The sequence below is a fragment of the Arvicanthis niloticus genome, chromosome 19, assembly GCF_011762505.2.
Source record: "Arvicanthis niloticus isolate mArvNil1 chromosome 19, mArvNil1.pat.X, whole genome shotgun sequence".
Lineage (NCBI taxonomy): Eukaryota > Metazoa > Chordata > Mammalia > Rodentia > Muridae > Arvicanthis > Arvicanthis niloticus.
In genome coordinates this window covers 41,646,381-41,665,366 of record NC_047676.1, presented here as the reverse complement: position 1 = coordinate 41,665,366, position 18,986 = coordinate 41,646,381, and the positions used below count along the sequence as shown (strand labels likewise).

At 40.9% G+C, this 18,986-nt stretch overlaps 1 protein-coding gene across 2 annotated transcripts in view; it reads left to right on the top strand.

Moving 5' to 3' along the window:
* Nucleotides 1-266: 266 nt before the first annotated feature.
* Il6st (interleukin 6 cytokine family signal transducer) overlaps nt 267-18,986 on the top strand; it is a 42,636-nt gene continuing 23,916 nt past the window's right edge. The window contains exons 1-6 of one of the 2 annotated variants that reach the window (XM_034523310.2): nt 280-426; nt 628-763; nt 8,258-8,344; nt 10,397-10,475; nt 15,325-15,630; nt 16,758-16,878. In XM_034523310.2, coding sequence (XP_034379201.1) covers nt 10,412-10,475; nt 15,325-15,630; nt 16,758-16,878 — 491 coding nt within the window. In that variant the 5' untranslated portion in view covers nt 280-426; nt 628-763; nt 8,258-8,344; nt 10,397-10,411. Of the gene's footprint in view, nt 427-627; nt 764-8,257; nt 8,345-10,396; nt 10,476-15,324; nt 15,631-16,757; nt 16,879-18,986 lie in introns of both variants that reach the window. The other variant, XM_034523309.2, reaches the window with a different exon arrangement.

Here is an 18,986-nt window from a genome sequence, read left to right as displayed (position 1 = left end):
ACCCATTACCCTAAGGAAAATGGAACCTTTCGTTCCGGCCACCCACCCAAGAGCGGCGGGGAATCCTTCGATCTAGACAAGGAGAGGGGACCAGGCTCAACCTCCGGAATCCCGGACGCCGGGAGCCGCGTTACGGGAATCGCAGACGCCTGCAGTCCCGCCCCTTCGTCTCCGACCCCGAGCCAATCGCCGCGCGCTCTGAGACTGATCAGAACCAATGAGTTCCCGGTCTCCGGCTCCGGGGGGCGGGGCCAAGAGGCGGAGCTATGAGAGCCCGGGTCAGCGGCGAACGGAGGGTGGCGTGTGCGGTCAGGAGGCCAGAGCTTCGGGCGATCCGGGCTGCGCCTCCGCTGAGGGGCCGGCGGTATGAGCCGGGATCTGCGGGGCTGAGGGACCCCCAGGAGCGGCGAGGCTCACGGCCCGAAGGTGAGGAGAACAGGGCCCCGGGGCAGGAGGGTGCGGGCTGCCTGGCGTGGCGGCCACCTGGCACCGGGGCCCAGCGGGGCCGGGCTGGAACGGCGCCGAGCGCACGCCCGGAGCTGGTCGGGCTGGCCTGGGAATCCCCGCATTCCTCCCCTCCCGGCTCCGGGCTCCGACTTCCCTGACTTTGTCACCCGCCTTCTCCAGCCGCGTTCCTGACGCACAGTTCCGGAGCCCCCGCCCCAAAGTCCCCTCGGGATCGCGCGTCCTGGGAGACCGCGTCCTGCGTTCTTCAGTTCCCGTGCCGCGTTCCCTGAACCAACTCTGAACATGGCTCCAGAAAGTAAGGTTTTCGATGTCCCCTGAAATGCCACCATCCCCTGCTCTTGATATTTCTTAATCCAGAGCGAACTTTTCACCCAGACATCCTAACGTTTCGGCGTTGATGAACGTCCTGTGTTTATAAATATTAAGGTTCCCTTCATTCTGTACCCTTCCCAATACATCCCGCGTGCCTTTACATCCCGAGAGCAAGCCCATCTGTCTTTAGATTTTCACCTCTCCTAAGCGTAAACGTGCCCCCTCTTCCAGAGAGCAGGGCCTCTCTTTCTTAGGTGAACAACGTTTTAATTCAGAACTCCAAACAAAAATAATATCAAAGGCTTGACCCACTTCTGTTCTTGGCATTTTTCCATTAAAAAGAAGCCCATTTGGGCTTAATTTGTATAGTTATTGGACATTCCAGCAGCTGTACTGCTTCAGAGTAGTCAGTAAATGCTGGCATGTCAGCGTGAATCTTCTGAAAGATTAAGCTGTTTGGTCTGGTCAGTGTCGTAAACAAACTCTTTTAGACCCTGTGTGACTGCCAGCTTCCAGTTGGAACGACTCTTAATTTGAAATTACTGACTCATTATCAGGGGATGATCGCCATCATCTTAATTTTCCAAGTTTGTGTTTATATGTATCATTGAGAATTATCTATGAACTAAAATCTGGAATGCTACATTTATAGGACTAATCTGATAGTCAGTTAAATTCTGTTTTCCACAGGCTTCTTTTGGGGGAAAATTGTGTCAATTTGCTTCTACTCACAAATGAAAGAGAGAAAAAAACAAGGGGGAAATGTCAGATAAGGATAAACTGTATAGTAGAAATTTGTATAGTTGGCATTAGTGATTTAGGATATTACAAATACTGCTACCAGCTAATTTAATGCAACATTCTTATGTAACTGGACATTTTGTTCTGTTTTATTTATGACTTTGTGTTTTCATTTTACAATAATTTCTCCTAAGAGAATGTGACATTTCAGCTCAATGCTAAGATGAATACTGATTATTATATACCTATGAAGTGGGTGTTACAGTATCTACCTTTTAGAAAAAGGAACCAGGGTCAAAAGCTGACTCCAAAGCCTGTGCTCACAAACTGTTGTATTGACGGATTTCTGGGACACTGAGTGTTGCCCACAACCCTGCAGTTTAGCAGGAAGGGGTTTTCCCTAGAAGTGATCTCGGCTCTCATTTTGCTGCGGATTTACCTGGCGTGGAGCCTTTGCAGCTTGTCTACTAAGGAAGTTCTTAAAGCGTTCTCCTTGTCTTTGGTTGCAAAGGTGGCTTGATCACAGGCGAGGTTTCTGTTGCGATTATTTTAGTAAGCACTCAGCCTGCTCTGGAATTCATAAAAGATGCCTAGGTTTTTTCAAAGTTTACAAAATCAGGTAAACTGTTGTGTGAAAAACTACTTGGATACAGAGTAGTTTCAGTTAAGTAATGAGTGATACAGAAAGTACTGTGGGCGTTTAAGGATCGGAATTGAAATATTTAGTCGGGTTCCCAGAGGTCAGCCTTGAAACCTGCTTAAGGTTTGGATAAAGGGGAAACTAGAGAGATCACGTTCTGAATGTAGAACAAAGGCTAGAATGGAGAAGATGGAACACAGTATAGACTACCATGTACTGTTACCACGTATATTCAGTTTAATAACTACTACTTGGGCAACTTTGTGTGTCAGTCACTGGACATTTGTCTTATGTTCATGTGTTCTTCAAAGCCTTATTAAAGTAGGTCTTATTAGCGTCTTTCATACAAAGGCAAACTCGTTATTATCAGATTCTATATTTATACATAGATTTCCTAAGTTCAGTCTGAGCCCTTAACTGTAATACGTTGCTATATGAGTGGCGAGTAAAGTGATTATACCAGGTCTTTTAAAACTCATGTCTAGGCTGGTAATGTAGCCAGTAGTCCAGTGCTTGTATAGCACATGCCAGGCCCTGGGTTCAACCTTCAGCACTGCATACACGCACATACTCTGTCAGTAGCCCTTACATAGGTACACACATAATAAACTAACCGTTCTTTTAGTTGTTCCCTAAAAGCGTCAAGATTCTCAGCATGTGAAGTTGTGTAATTTCTGTGCTACATTTTGAATCCTTTTAGGGAACTCTGAAAGTGCAGTGGGAACACAGATGTTTGTGAATGTGGGGGAAATTCCACAGAAGAGATGTCAGTTTGGGTTATAAACAATGGAACAAGGCAGAGTCAGCCGGGCACTGGCATTGTAGACAAACTATAGCACGCTTACAAGTACACACTCCAGGTGTGCTGGAGGAAGTCGATCATTTGTGGTAACCTGAGCTAACCATCTAAGTGTGGCTGCCATGGAAATGATGAAAGTTAAGACCGAATGCTGAGGCCACGCAAAACGAGGAGCTAAAGTATTTGCAGTTGGAAAAAGAATCATTTCAGCATACTTGGAGTAAAAAGCCAGATTGCTTGTAAAGATGGCTTGTAATTCTCTCCCAGATTATAGCATGATCGTTTGAGAGAAAGACATCTAAGGAAAGGGTTTTCTTTATGTTGTGTGCTGGGGTTGAACACTGCAAAAAGGCCTTTCTCCACACTGTAAGCACATGCTCTATGAACTATACCCGGTCTCCTCTACTATTGATATTTTAAAATAAAAATGAATATTGGAGAGAGGTTGGACAGTGCAGGTGATGTAATCAGTTCTCTGATAGCTGACATATTTGGCATTATTACTCATCCTTTGAAAATCTTTTGAGGAAGAGTGATGGCTTCTGAAGGTTGCTCTGGGAAGAAGGGAGCTGGGAGCTGGGAGCTGGAAGCACAGCACTGTGCTCTGTCTGATCCAGTCCAAGAGGGGGTTGTGGTAGAGGAGGGGCCAGGGACTGTTGTAAGTGCTGTGATCTGTCCATAGAGACAGGCATGAATTTCTGTTACGAATCTGGAAAAGATTCGTAACAGAAAGTCAGTTTATAAGGGAAGAGAAGAGCAGAGCAGACTTTACTGACAGGCAACTGATAACGACCAGTGGTTTATAGGTGTGTGTGGGGAATACATTTCTGTGATTTAAAAAAACCTGAAAACAGTGTTGATACAGTGTGTCTGTATGTGTACTTGAGTGTATATGTAGGTATTTTTTGGGGGGGAGACTTACTAAATTATTTGCATCAGAGGCAGAATATCTAAGATGCTACATAACTAAAATTGAAGATTCAAGCCAGAATTCTTGAAATTGGTTTGAAGGTAAGGTAATAGTTAAAGTTACATAACTTCACAGTAAATATTTGAAAAGAAAAGTAGATCCTGAGCACTTTATCTTTGGGGATATTCATGGCCAGGAGATAAGAGCTGCCGGAGAATACAGAAAAGTGGCTGAAGGAGAGAACCGCCTACATTGTATTTAAACCAGAAGGTCTGAGGACTTTGGAAAGTAGGGACGGTGGTGGAAGGCTTCAGAACCACTGGAGGTGGTGTCACGGGGCTGCCAGGTCTTGTGCTATATCTGTTAGTATACGTGAGACTTTACACTGCTGCTTTAAAGCTGCCTGTACTCAGGGCAGAGCAAGAACTTACATTCAATGTAAGTTCTTTTTAAAACAAATGAACGGCCCTGTTATAAGTTGAATGTCCTGCCTCCAAAGTTTCAGACTCTCTTTAGTAGTCACATTCGCTCTTTGTCTTGAGGAAGAGTAGATTAATCATTTCTTGTGAATAGTGGCTAGCACACTGGCGCCTTCTGCACCATCCTGTCTTGTTTCCATGTTCTGCCTTCCGTGCATCCTCTGGAGCCTCAACTTTCAGTGCTAGTTGAGTTCATGCGTGCTGTATTTCAGATGGCGCAGTGGTGGTTGGTAGACCTTCCCAGGGGTGGTCTTCAACCATACATACCCTGTTTTCTCATTCTCGAAACACTTACTTTATTTTATAGCTGAGTGCTATGAGCCCTGACTTGCAAATTCTCTGTTCCTAAAGCACTCTGCATGTATTTTACCTGTAAGCTTTGAGCTCCCTGTAAGCAGGAACTGTTGGCATCAATTGTACTTGCAACATTATATTTCCTAAGTGATGGTGAGAATGTGGATCTTTTTATCAGAGTTCTCATAAAACTCTCGTTTGCCTAAAAATAAGCAAGATAATTTGTAAAAGACTTATGTCCTCAAAGGTCATAAATGTTTCATGTTTTCCAGGCTGTTTATGATCTGACTTTTGCACTTATTTCTTTATTAACTCTGGAATATATTTGTATAAAAATACCTTTTTAAATTTTTGCTTATAGGACCAGTTGTCCCAAAGTATATCTTTGAATAATGATATAATTTTTCTTCAGATTTTGTTTTGTAAATTCTCCCCATGTTGCCAAAACTAGCTGCCAAGTCTTAAGCAACTGATTTCTCTTTCTGAGCCACCAGCTGAGACTTGCAGGTGTGTGCATGATCAGCTTATAAATTATTTATTATTTATCTGTTTGTTTGCTTTGTGGTACCAGGGATGAAAACAGTTATATTCATGAGGGCAGCTGTATCCACTGAGCTACATCCCTGCCCTATAACTGATTATATATACTTGAGTTTATTTTATTTCGTGTTGTTGACTTGTCTAGTCTTCTGTGCCCATGCATGTTTTAATTATCTTTATAGTATGTCTCAATGCTGGTACATCAAATCCTTTTTGTTGTTGAAAATTGGCTCTTTGTGTCTAATCTTTAATTGAATTTTAATTGCTGTGTAGAGTTCAGTAATAAACTACTTTGCTCTTTGGGTTACAGTTGTGTTACATTTCTACATTGTGAAATTCTTGTAGAGTTCTGACAACATTTTTCCTATTCTACTGTTGCTTTTGATGCTATTATGAGCAGTATTTTTTTCTGTTACATTTCTTAGTTGGTTATTACTGATGTGTTCTGGAGTGCTAGTTTTTAAATAATCATTTGTTTAAATATTACATTGAATATCTAGGAGTCCTGATAGTTTAACATGTTATTTGACATTGTAGCAGCTACATATTTCAAAACTGCAGAAAACTATTTATTGCAACAGTGTAAAAGCCATAAAAGAATAGGCAGATAAATGGGAACAGGCAAACTACAGCCCACCTCTTCTTTGTTTTCTTTTCTAAGTAAAGTATGTTCAAAACTGTCAAATTTAATAATAATGAAACAAGTATAATTAAAAATTAGAATATTCAGATCTCATATCATCCAGGAAGCTCTGTAGCTAACATTACACCTACCACGGGGCTCAGCCATTCTATTCCCAGAATTCACTTCTCAGAATTATAGCATGTGTCCACACAGACTCTGAACTAGTTAATTTGCAGTATTATGTTATGCACACATGTGAATACTGTTTCTTTACCTCATGAGCATATCATATGCTAAGTGTGGATCTGAATCCTAGAGACAGGTATGAACACAGACAGAAACTGCCTCCTTTGCTTATAGTCCATTGGGGTAATACACACAATGTGTTCATTTCTTAGGACTAATGTAAAAAAGTACCATACATTAGGTAGTTTAAAATTACAGAAATGATCCTGTGTGGTGATGGTATAGAGGCAGAGAGGCAGAGAGGCAGAGAGGCAGAGAGAGAGGCAGAGGCAGGCAGATCTACTACAAAGTGAGTTCCAGGACAGCCAGAGCTAGTTACACATAGATTGATAGGTAGATAGGTAGGTAGAGATGATAGATAGATAGATAGATAGATAGATAGATAGATAGATAGATATAGACAGACAGACAGACAGACAGACAGACATGCTATTTTCTCCAGAAGCCAGAAGTCCTGATAAGAATCCTTTGGCTCTTCCTAGCCTTTAATAGTAACCATGTGTTGATTTTTTTTTTTTTTTTTTTTTAAGTTTGTAACTGCAACCACTTCAGTCTCTGCCTTGTATTATATGACATTTTTCTGCATCTCTCTTATAAAAGTCATATTGTTCTGTCTTACCCAACTCCACTAGGGCATCTTTGCTAATTATATCAGCAACTGTCCTGTTTCCAAAGAGGGTCATATTTTGAGGTCATAGGACTTGAGTGAATCTTTTGCAGGGGACACAGTTCAACTTTGAACAAACAGTGAGCAAAATAAGAAAATTATATGGCAGTTTAGAATGGGGGTTGGCAAACAATGGCCTGCAGACCAAATCTGGCTTGCAGTCTGTTTTTGTAAAGAAAGTCTAAACATTTATCTGGTTCATTACAGAAATTGTTTGCCAATCTACAAGAGATGTCTCAGTGTTATGAAGGAGAAAACAAAAACCAGGAGGGTGGGGTAGTAGAGGCAATTTAGAGAGGCAGGAAAGGCCTCTGGGAAGGAGCCAGAGCCCAGGCTGCACAGACTGGTCCAGTGCAGTGCTTAGAGAGTCCAAGTCTGGAGTATTCTGTGAAGAAAGCAACTGACACACTCAACACATGTGTGCACTTTGGAAAGTAAGAAACGTGTACTTACTTACACGTACAGTTATAGAGCTGTAGGTGTAGAATTTTGTGAGATTATCCACCAACACTTTCACTAGCTATTTTTCTTGGTAATATAGAGACTTCACATGCCACACCCCTCCCTGGTTATCATTTGAAATTTTAAAAATTAGATTAAAAATTTAGTTCCTTGTTATTGGTTCATACCAAAGATATAACATGTAGAAAGCAGCAATATAGAATTCAATACTTAAATTTTAAGTTATTTAAAAAAAAAAAAAAAAATAGCTGCCACTGCTCATGCCAGAATTTAACTTAGCACTGAGTACAGTTGAGCAGTTGAGCAGTCAGTGCCAGTGGAAGACCAAAGGAACCATCCCTCTGCTAAGGACTGGTTATTGTTTCCTTCAACAAAATGCCCTGTGACATTACATAAACATCAAGAAGGTTGAATTGGTTGTAGGTGACCTTAATGTTTGCAGGTATGTATTAAACCAGTGGTTCTCAGCCTTCCTAATGCTACAACCCTTTAATACAGTTCCTCAGGTTGTGGTGGCTCTCATAAAATTATTTTCATGTTACTTCATAACTGTAATTTTGCTTCTGTTATGAATTGTAATGTAAATATCCGTGTTTTCTGATGACCCCCCCAAAGCAGTTATAACCCACAGGTAAGACCCACTGTATTAAACATAACTCTAGGCACTAATGATTCCAAAGGCTTGAGGCAGGAAAATTACTTGAATTTAGTAGTTAATGGCCAGCCAGGACAACATAGCAAAACCTTGTGTCAAAGGGAGGGGTAGGAGGAGACATAGTAATAACCACTCCACTGGGTTATTGAATACTCTTGCCCAAGTATTTGGGATTATTTTATTCTGAAGTTCATATCTCTAACATGTGCTACTTGGTGCCAGTTTGCAAATGTAGTGCCAGTGAAGGATTTAAAGAGCACATGCCCAGGTGGATCTAGGAGTTCGGGAAGGACTAGGGGTGAATGTGACTAAACTACAGTGTATACATGTATGACGTTCTCAAAGACTGTAGTAAAGCAGACATATGTAGCACTGTTATCAAAGCCAGCTTTCTGAACAAGGCTCTCCCGTCTTCACAGGAGGACCCGATAGAAGGAACATGACATCTAGAGGCAGCAGACTTGTTTCAGATTCATGCCTTATCATTTCTTAATTTTGTGTATTGGGTAAGTAATTTGTTTTCTCTGATTTTTGTTTTGTTTTTTTAAAAGTCCAGTTATTTTGTAAATAATCCCCACCATACCTATCTGCCTCCCAAGGATACTGACTCGTGTGTGAGCAGTCTAACATAAAACAGCACAGTGTCTGTTAGCAAGAACTGGGAAAGAGTGAAGGGTGGATACTTGTAAAATAAATCAGCATAGCTGAGGACAGTATTTTGCAGATGCATTCAGAGTATAACACATTCTGTAAAAGATCACTCTGATCCCTTCCCAACTTCCCGGCCGAACATGATTTGCATTACTTTTGAGAGAAGTTTCTACAGTTAGAGTAGTCACCTTGTCATAGTAACAGTGACTGCAAATAGTTCATACTGATATCTTCCCTGATGACTGCAATCCTTATCCATTCTTCATTCTGCCCTTGGGTTAAATTTTTAAGAATTGGAAATAAACATAAAGGTCATAGTATAGGCAATAAAAATATTTAAAGTGGCATAGTTACTAAGTATTTAATTAGGTACAATTAGGCTGCTTTCCCCCCTCAACTTGAGAAAACCCAAGGACTGAAAGAACAAACAGCACTGCAGTTACCACATGTTTGTTCTAAGTTTTCAAGCAAGCCATTCACCATCTGGGATGAGCATCACTCGAGGGAATGACTTGTGACACAGACTACTGCTTCAGCAGACTACTCTTGGCTCGCCATAGCTGAGGAATTACCAGTAAAGAAGAACCACTCCGTTCTGAAATAAACCTTGCTTGCATCTTCACTTACTAGTCATGTTTTAGCTTTTTAAAAGCTTCCTAGAAAGCAAGTTCAAGGAAGTCACTGTATGCAGTGTTTTTGCAATATATGCATATTCTGCAAGAGGCGTGAATAAGAGGAACATTTAATACACCTTTAATGGGAATGTTTACTCTCAACAGAATCAAATGTAACAGAATCCTGCCCTTTTTAAAACAAAATAAGTCACAATTAAAGTCAGCTGTGTAGAATGCAACATAGACTACTTTTGTACTGGTTGTCTGACACTTTAGTAGATAACTCCTTCCTCACAGCTCAGTGACAGTTTTTAAAATTAGGAAGTAAGACTTTCTAGTCATTACAGTGAAAGGCTTTTCTGTTTCCCCATGGCCTTGCTCAGTCACAAGCCCAGCTGCCCTAATTCCGTATTGCATGTGAGAGTTAACCTTGCCTCACGTACTTGTACAGTCCTCTTGCTAATTGTTAATTGCTCCTCTGGCTCAGTTTGTCTGGTTGCTTCTCATCAGCTTCTTGTCAGGTCGTGTTTGTTTCTTTCTTGTTGCTGGGGATTTAACCTCTGCAGAGCACCTGAGCTGCGGAGCTGCCTTGGGCATCCATGAAACATTCCTATGTGTGTACCCTTTGGAAGACATTAGCACATTTCTTTCAGTATATATTCACTGTGTCTGTATAATGTTAAATTTGCAAGAGCACTGACTGCCCCACCCGTACTGTTCAAGGATGTTGAAATACTGTTTCACTTAGGAAGACTCGCTGGTGGTTTTCAAAGATAGCTGGAATGGCCCCTCTAGAGTAAAAGGCAGGCTTGCTGCCTGCTCACTCTAAGGTGTGGGTTCCTAAGTCTGACCTTGGTGTCCTGTAAGATAACTTGGTTGCTGCTGCTCAGAGTCCTGTCTTTTGTTTCTAACTCAGAGGTCTCACAATGCTTTGGTTGTTTTCATGAAACTGCTGCATATCAGACAAACTGAGCCATAGCAGTTAGCAGGAAGACTGTGTAAGTAGTGCAGACCTGCTGGGTGTCAGTAGTCCTAATACTGCTTGAGAACCAATCCCGGTTTGCTTTTTTTTTTTTTTTTTTTTTTTTTTTTGATGTAAAAATCCTATGTACAAGTAACTGTGAGATGGAGGACTGTAGACGTTTATGCAGCTCTAACTTTAGTAAACAAAGAAACTTTTCTGTATTCATATAGGTGTTTTATCACTTTCCAGAAAATAGCCACACAATAGAAACAAGCCTGTGTTTTAGCTTGTGTGGAAGAGAATGGGTTTTTATCTTGTGTCTGTTACAGGAGCATCTCTGCAAGATGTCAGCACTAAGGATTTGGCTAATGCAAGCTTTGCTTATTTTCCTCACCACTAAATCTATAGGTAAGGCTCATGAAGTGTCCCTACTCTACCGATTAGACTTTCATATTTTAAATATTATATAATTAGGTTTATGTTTAGTAATTATATGAGTATGTATTCTTTCTGGGGTCATTATTGAAAAAAGTGTCTTCAGTACAAACATGCCTGATAATTTGTTTTGTATCATTTGAGTTTCATCAATACTAAATGCTAATTAGCTATATTTCAGTAATGTTAAAGTTGGGGGATATGCAAAATGTTTTTGAGTAAAGGAATGAGAGAAAAATCTGTTAATTCGTAGTCCTTTTCTTCTCCTCAATTACCCAAAACTCACCAAGCAGTGTGGTTGCTTACCAGAATGACGTGGTAGTGGGGCCAGAGTGGTGACACTGATGGTGGCCTGAGACCTGCTGTCTACAGTGCAGTGCATGAAGACATTAAGAAGTTATATTTAGAGAACTTAAAAGTATGGGGTTTTCTCTACATGCATACCTGTTTGTGCACCACATGCATACCTGTTTGTGCACCACATGCATACCTGTTTGTGCACCACATGCATACCTGTTTATGCACCACATGCATACCTGTTTATGCACCACATGCATACCTGTTTATGCACCACATGCATGCCTGGTAGCTGGGGAGGCCAGGGCAGTGCGTGGAATCCCCTGGGACTGGAGGTACACATTGTGAGTGGCTGTGTGGGTGCTGGGAATCGAACTCCAGTCCTCTGTAAGATCAGCAAGTGTTCTTAATCTCTGAGCCATCTCTCCAGCCCTTAGGAAACTCGCAACAGTTTGACATAGTCATGACAACCGAGCATATGGTCAGTGGAGTCAGCAAACAAAGTACAGATCTGTGGCAAGTTGGAAGAAAACACCTGACCTCTGTCACAGTTTGAAAAGCACCCCTTTAGGTTAGCTCTCTTCACACTGAGGGATTTGGCTTCACTTTGAACAGTTTTCAGTGACAGAAAGTTTTATGTTAAACTGAAGCCCAAGTAGGACAAGTAAGACTCTAGAAACCCACTAGCAAGCATTTGCCAGAAGGCAGCCTTAAGCTGGAGCGAGTGAGAGAGAGAGAGAGAGAGAGAGAGAGAGAGAGAGAGAGAGAGAGAGAGAGAGAGAGAAGGCATTGGGCCCAGATAAGTGGCCAGGAGGAGAGGAATGAGAGTAAGAAGTGGTAAGTTGGAACAAAGCATGTTGGCCTGTATCTGTAGTCTGAGCACTTGGAAAACTGAGGCGGGGGACTACCAGTTCAAGGTCAGTCTAAATTACATAGCAAGACCCTATGTCATTACCAGACCAACATTGTTTGGTACCAAAACCAGACAATACGAGTGTGCAAGCTATATGCTAATGTCGTGATGAACACAGATGCAGAAATGCTTGATAAAATGCTAGGAATGGCATTTAACAGCACATTTAAAAGATGAATCTGATTAAATGTATTCATTGCAGAGGTGCAAGGGCTATCCGCCATATACAAATGAGTGAAGGAGACTGGCAGCACTAGCAGCAGATTGAAAGATGAAAACCCTGTGGTCACCTTAGTCGATGCATCGATAAGTGTCATGTAAAACTTCATAAACGAAAATAATAAACTAGGGATAGGAGGAACATTTCTGTCTAATAGAAGTTTCATACACACACACACACACACACACACACCTCAAGTCCAAAGTGAACGGGCTAAGTAGAGAGAAGCTGAAAGCATTTTCTCTAAGGTCTTGTATAAGCTAGAGGTGTTATTTTCACTGCATTCATTTCTAATCACCTCTATTAGATATGACACTTGAAGACCTAGCTGGAGCAGTTGATAAGACAAAAGAAGGAATATAAAAGGCATCTAGGTTAGAAAGGACGATACCAGATTGTCTCACTGTGGATTACATGATATTATTTATCAGAAGCCCCAAAGAGTCTACAAAATAACCAGAACTAATCAATGAATTCAGAAAAATTGCTGAATACAGAATTAACATATCTGGGTCAGTGGCATTTTCATATGGTAATGGTAAAGTATCTGAAAAAGCAATCTTATTTATAGTAGCTCCAAAAATAAATAAAAGTAAATTTAGTCAGAGTTATAATATCTATAAAATATAAACCATAAAATCTAATAAAAGAATTATTCAATAATAGAATCATTGAAAAGGACACAGAACATGGAAAGACAAATAATGTGCATGAGTCAGAAGAAATCAGTATTGTTAGATTTTCTAAGTTACTTTTCAAAGTAGTTACAGGATTAGGAAAAACTTCCTAAAATTCATATGGAATGATAAACACCCAAATACCCAAAAGAATATTGAGCAGAATACATAAAAATGGAAACATTATATTATGTAACTTTAAAATATATTGCAAAGTTACAATTCTTAAAACAGTGTGGTGTGCTCCACCCATCACATGGCCAGCATGGGACAGCTGGCTCTGATGGTGTGAGTGCCTTGCCTGGGCAGCACAGTGGAGCTAGCCCTGGTGGCAGATGTGTGGGTGAGCCAACACCCTCACCTACCAGGACAAGAGCACCAGAGAGCTCTAGCTCCACCCTTTGCCAGCTACAGCACTCAAGAAATCTGGCTCTGTACCTGTGAGGAATTCAACTCAGTAGAAGAATGTAAGTAATGTTTAAAGGGTGGCAGATCTAGGTAGACGTTTCTCAAGAGAAGACATATGAATGGATATTAAGTCCATGCAAGCATACCCAGTACTAATCATCAGGGAAGTGCCAACCAACATCACAGTATGGAATGACCTGGTTCCTGTCTAAGTGACTTTTGGAAACATTAGTAAGTGGGGCAAGAATGCATAGAAAAGGAAACCAAACCTACCTTTGATAGGGTTGTCTGTTAGCACGGCTATCGTCAAAACCTACACAGGGTTGTCTGTTAGCACGGCTACTATCAAAACCTACACAGGGTTGTCTGTTAGTACAGCTACCATCAAAACCTACACAGGGTTGTCTGTTAGTACAGCTACCATCAAAACCTACACAGGGTTGTCTGTTAGCACGGCTACCATCAAAACCTACACAAGGTTGTCTGTTAGCACGGCTACTGTCAAAACCTACACAGGGTTGTCTGTTAGCACGGCTATCGTCAAAACCTACACAGGGTTGTCTGTTAGCAAACCTACTATCAAGATCAACACGGAGGCTCTTAAAGGGAAAGCATTTCCACTAGCACACTGTAGCAGTCAGTCTTCTCACTGCTACAACAAAATTCCTGACAAGTGACTTCAGGAAGGTAGGATTTGAGGCCCATGAGCCTGGAGAAGGCATGGCTCAGTGGTTAAGAGCACTGACTGCTCTGCCAGAGGTCTTGAATTCAATTCCCAGCAACCACAGAGTAGCTCACAACCATCTGTAATGGGATCCAATGCCCCTCTTCCGGTGTGTCTGAAGACAGCTATAGTGTATTTATATACATAAAATAAATAAATAGGTCTTTTAAAAAGTTGGTGCAGCTGGGTCACACTGTGCATGCTTTAGGAGACAGATGAGAGTAGTGTGGAGCCTGCTCTCCTGTCCACTCCAGGCGCCCAGCCCTTGCAAAAGTGCCACCTACATTTAGAGTGGCCTTTCTGCCTAAGTAGCCCAATCTAGCCCCCCTCGTGGGCATGCCTACAAGTTTACCTCCTTAAGTGAGTCGGAATCCTGTCATATTGACAAATTAGTATAAACCATTTACATATGATTCCGAATTCGCACTATGGGAAAATAATAGAAAAGAAATTAAGTCAGTGTGTCAGAATGAGACCTGCATTCCCATTTTCATTGCAGTGCTGTTTACAGTAGCCAAGAAATACATAAGTGGGTAATGAAATGAGTGTGTGTTCATAATACTATTCCACCTTAAAAATGGTGAGATCCTGTCATTTGCGACAATGTAAATACAGCTGACCACATGTTAAATGAAATATGCCAGACACTGAAAGACAAATACTATATAATCTCACGGGTGAAATCTAAAAAAAAAAAATTTGGTTTTATAAAAAGTTGAGAGTAGAAGTTCTCAGATCTTGGCGTCCTGACTAAGGGAACCAGGAAAGGATGCCCACTGGTACTCAGTTGTACCAAGATCTAAGAAATATATCTGGTGCTCTTATGCACAGCAAAGTAACTAAGTGGTAATATACTGTGTCTTTTCAATAATAAATAAATAAACAAAAGCAATTGAAACTGCAGCGGTACGGGTATCTTCACAGTATTCAAAGCAGACGAAGTGAAAGCTGTCATCAGCAGTGGAATCCATACAGTTCAATTGTGTATTTGTTTGTTTTTCTTCCTATCTGATTCTTCTTTCCCTTCTTCTTCTTTAAATAGAAAGTTTTATTCCATACATTGATGGATAAAATTACTACATTGCTAAAACTAGTCCAGTTGTTTTCTCAGAAAATTGTCCCCCCCTACATTTTGTTAAAGCAAACATTTTGTCCAGTTGTTCTGGTTTGGGTTACTGTGTTACTGAAGTCTGAATTTTGATATATGGACAGTATGTCCACCTCTCTGTTCCGTCATCCTAGCCTTCACTGGCTTTCAGGGCTGGAGAGCAAGGCAGCCCACCTGTTTTATGGAATTTAGTTTAGGTTGTCTGAGCCAAGGGTCGGGTGGGTGATGGGCAGGGTTGAGTTGTGTTGGACGCAGTCTGTTTTCAGAGGGAAATCAGAATATTTGACCATGGGCTCAGTAATTTTTATGTTTTGTATGTTTTGTAACATTATAACTTGTATTCAGACCACAATTTTTTCAGGCTTACATTTTCTTTTTTTTTCAGAGAGTTAGTGTAGTGAATTTGTATAGCCTACACTGAGTGTTGCAGCGCGTGCGCTAGGCGAGCTGAGCACAGTCTGCTGTTCTTTTCCAGGTCAGCTTGTGGAACCGTGTGGTTACATCTACCCTGAGTTTCCAGTTGTCCAGCGTGGCTCTAACTTCACTGCCATTTGTGTGCTAAAGGAGAAGTGTCTGCACCAGTACTTGGTAAATGCCAGTTACATCGTGTGGAAGACAAACCATGTTGCTGTTCCCAAGGAGCAGGTCACTGTCATCAACAGAACCACGTCCAGTGTCACGTTCACGGACATGACCCTCCAGAACGTCCAGCTCACATGCAATATCCTGTCCTTTGGGCAGATCGAGCAGAATGTGTATGGAACCACCATACTTTCAGGCTGTAAGTGAAATTTGTGGCTTTTGTTCAATTTTGTCAGACTCTTGAACTATACTTTTAATGGTTTCTGTTAGCCTTCCCAGGGACAGTCACTGGTTTAGTAGCTTTTGGATGTACTTATTTTATTTAAAAAAAAAATTAGAAGCAACGTGTACATTTCCACTCTTTTACACAGATCCAAAAGAGTGACACAAGCGTCATTTCTTTGTTAAAAGACAAACATTTATCAAATTAATGCTCTCAAGAGTATTACTGATCTGCAGTTTGTTTCTGTTGATAGAACTTTGTGTCGCCTCATTACTGAAAAAAGGCTTAAGTTTAACAGGTTTCTGAATGAAGAAAATGGAGAAATACTAAAAAGAGGCCATGGATTTGAAGTGAGCAAGAAGGCATATACGGGAGGGCTTGGCAGGGGAAAGGGAAGGAGAAATTAATTATAATATTAAAAAAATTACTTATAAAAAAGAGTGGAGCTAGTGATCCAGACCTCTCCTTTCCCTTCAGAAAGCAGTAAGGACACATTCACACCCAGGTATGGTGGTGAGTGCCAGTCATCCCAGCATCTGGGATGTGAGACAGTAGATCCAGAGTTTGAGGCCAGCTTAGGCTACATAAGAGGACCCCATTTTGAAATACAAAAGTCAAACAAACAAAAAAACAAAACAAAAAAAACCAAAACAAAACAAAAAAAAAACCTGTCTCAAAAACCAAACAAACAAACAAAAAAAACACACAAAAAAAAACCCAAACAAACAAAACAAAAAACAAAAGTAAAAGTACATGTGAATCATTTTTGTTCTGACAACTACCTTTTAATACTAGTCACTATTAATTTTTGAACACTTAGTGGAAACATTCTGGTAATTTATGTGATTATAAATAAAAATGTAATTTTATATAGAAAACTAAAATGAAAGCAATTAATTAAAGACAGTTACACTAAAAAAATATAATGACCTAAAAAGTATTTGCGAGTTGGAAGAAAATTAACATCTGTTTCTCATTATTGCCTATATCTTTACCTTGGATTCGTTTATCTAATTGAGGTAGGTCTTAGGTATTATATGAATTAGATAATACTTGTCTATATAAGGTATTTTTATTTAACTTAAATGTTTGTTTCCTTACAGTTCCTCCAGATATACCTACAAATTTGAGTTGCATTGTGAATGAGGGGAAGAACATGCAGTGTCACTGGGACCCAGGAAGGGAGACGTACCTAGAAACAAACTACACTTTGAAATCAGAGTGGTAAGTTACTGCAGATATGCCCTCTGCTGGCTTATCACACATTGTGGCTGGGACTTGCATTGGGTCAGTATCAATATTGGGTGACTATTTTGGGACGTCTCACATGCTCTGACAGAGTTATGCGCTCTTCATGGGCACTCAGCAGTGTCAGTAGTGAGCAGTGTGCACACTCTGCCCCATGCTGCCTTCAAGAGGAGCCAGCCACATTCCGTCCATAGACATTGCAGTACCAAGCTCTAAATGACGACTTTCAAACATAACCACATGCTATTTGTCTTAGTCAGTGTTCTCTTACTGTGAAGAGATACCATGACCATGGCAACTCATATAAAGGAGAACATTTAATCCGGGCTGGTTTACATTCAGAGATTTAGTCCGCTGTTGCCATGGGGGTCGGGGAGCAGGGCAGCACACAGGCAGACATGGTACTGGAGGAGCGGAGAGGTCTACACCTGGATCAGCAGCCAGCAGGAAGAGAGAGAAAGACACGGCCTGGCTTGAGCATTTGAAACCCCAGACTTTCCTCCATTGACACACTTCCTCCAACAAAGCCACACCTACCCCAACAAGTACACACCTCCTAGTAGTGCCACTCCCTAGTGACCAAGCAGTCAAATATATGAGCCTATGGGGGCCGTTCCTATTTAAACCACCACACTATTACTATACTTCAACAATTTGAAATATTTTAATATCAGACTTTCAGCTAGCATTAATTTCTTCATTTCTCTCATAAAATGCTGTCTTATAAAAATGGTTTGGAATTGAAATTTAAAAAAAAAAATTTAAACCGTCTCAATTTTAAATTGATAAATTCTTCTCTCTCTTAAGTGACAGATTCTACTTACTGCTCTTTCCTTTCCATGTAATTCAGTTACTTCTTGGATATTGTATAACATTCTTTCATTTCTTTATTTTCTAAAAATTGTTAGGTTTATATATTTGGTCAAATTTGGGTTGGATTTCTTTTTCTAAAAATTTCCCTCTCAGGGATGGCGTGTTCCTCCACTAATATTGTTCTCCTTTCTGCGCCCCCCCCCCCCCCGCCAGCCCCCTGGATTAAGTAGCAGGTTGGGGAGATGGTTGTCACTGCACAAGCATGGGGCTCTTAGCTCAGATGTCTAAAACCCACACATCAGGTGACATGCATTGTTCTGTGACCCCAGCTCCGAGGAGACACAGAGAGACAGGCGGCAGCTTACTCTACTGGCCGGCCGGCCTAGATCACTGAGCTTCAGAGTCAGGGTGACCCTGTCTTAGTAAGTGAACTGCTGGCCTGCTCACGCGCACACACTACACATTGGTCTCTAGCGTTGCCAGCCTTATCCATTCCTGGAAATGTATTTCTTGATGCACACAAAGCTGAAAGAATAGTGCATCCTATGCATGCCTGCCACCGAGATTCTACAATTCATTTTATGAGATTTGCTCTCTCACACCCATTTGCAGTCTCTGGCAGTCAGTTCATCTGTTCTTCAGTGAATTTCAAAGTGACTTGTAGGCATTAGGAATATTTATAATTCGACACTTCAGTGTTTCCATGGGTAGCATCAGTATTTAAGTGAACTATACTTTGTTTATAGTGAGAACACGAATCTAAAGTGTCTGTCACGCTGGACATTTGACGAGGGCATACACCTACAACTCACATGTTCCCTGAAGTTTCTCCTCAGTTCATGCTGATCCCCACCCCTGTGAGACAGCTGCTGAGGTTGGACCAGCTCAGGTCCCATCTGCTTTCATTCGGATGTCTGAACACTTGTCAGTGTTTGTTATTTGTAGGTCATAAAATTATAGCACTCTCCTTTGTTTTGTTTATGTATTTTTATTTTACAGTTCTTGGTATTAAAAGAAGTATATTCCAGATACTTTGCAGGTATTTTGCTGTTGAGCCTCTAGTCTCAGGGTTACTTGAATGTTCTCTCAGAAAAATATAAGTTGTATCTTGAGTTCACATTGATATCTTCAACTTTGAAAGGGGACTGTAGTTTGTTTTTTAATATATAATCCATCAAGCAGCTACATCCTTTCTTCTGTACCAAAATTTCTAGTTCCCAACAATATTAAAACTACCGTTTTCTACTGTTTCCCACAATAAACAAGAATGT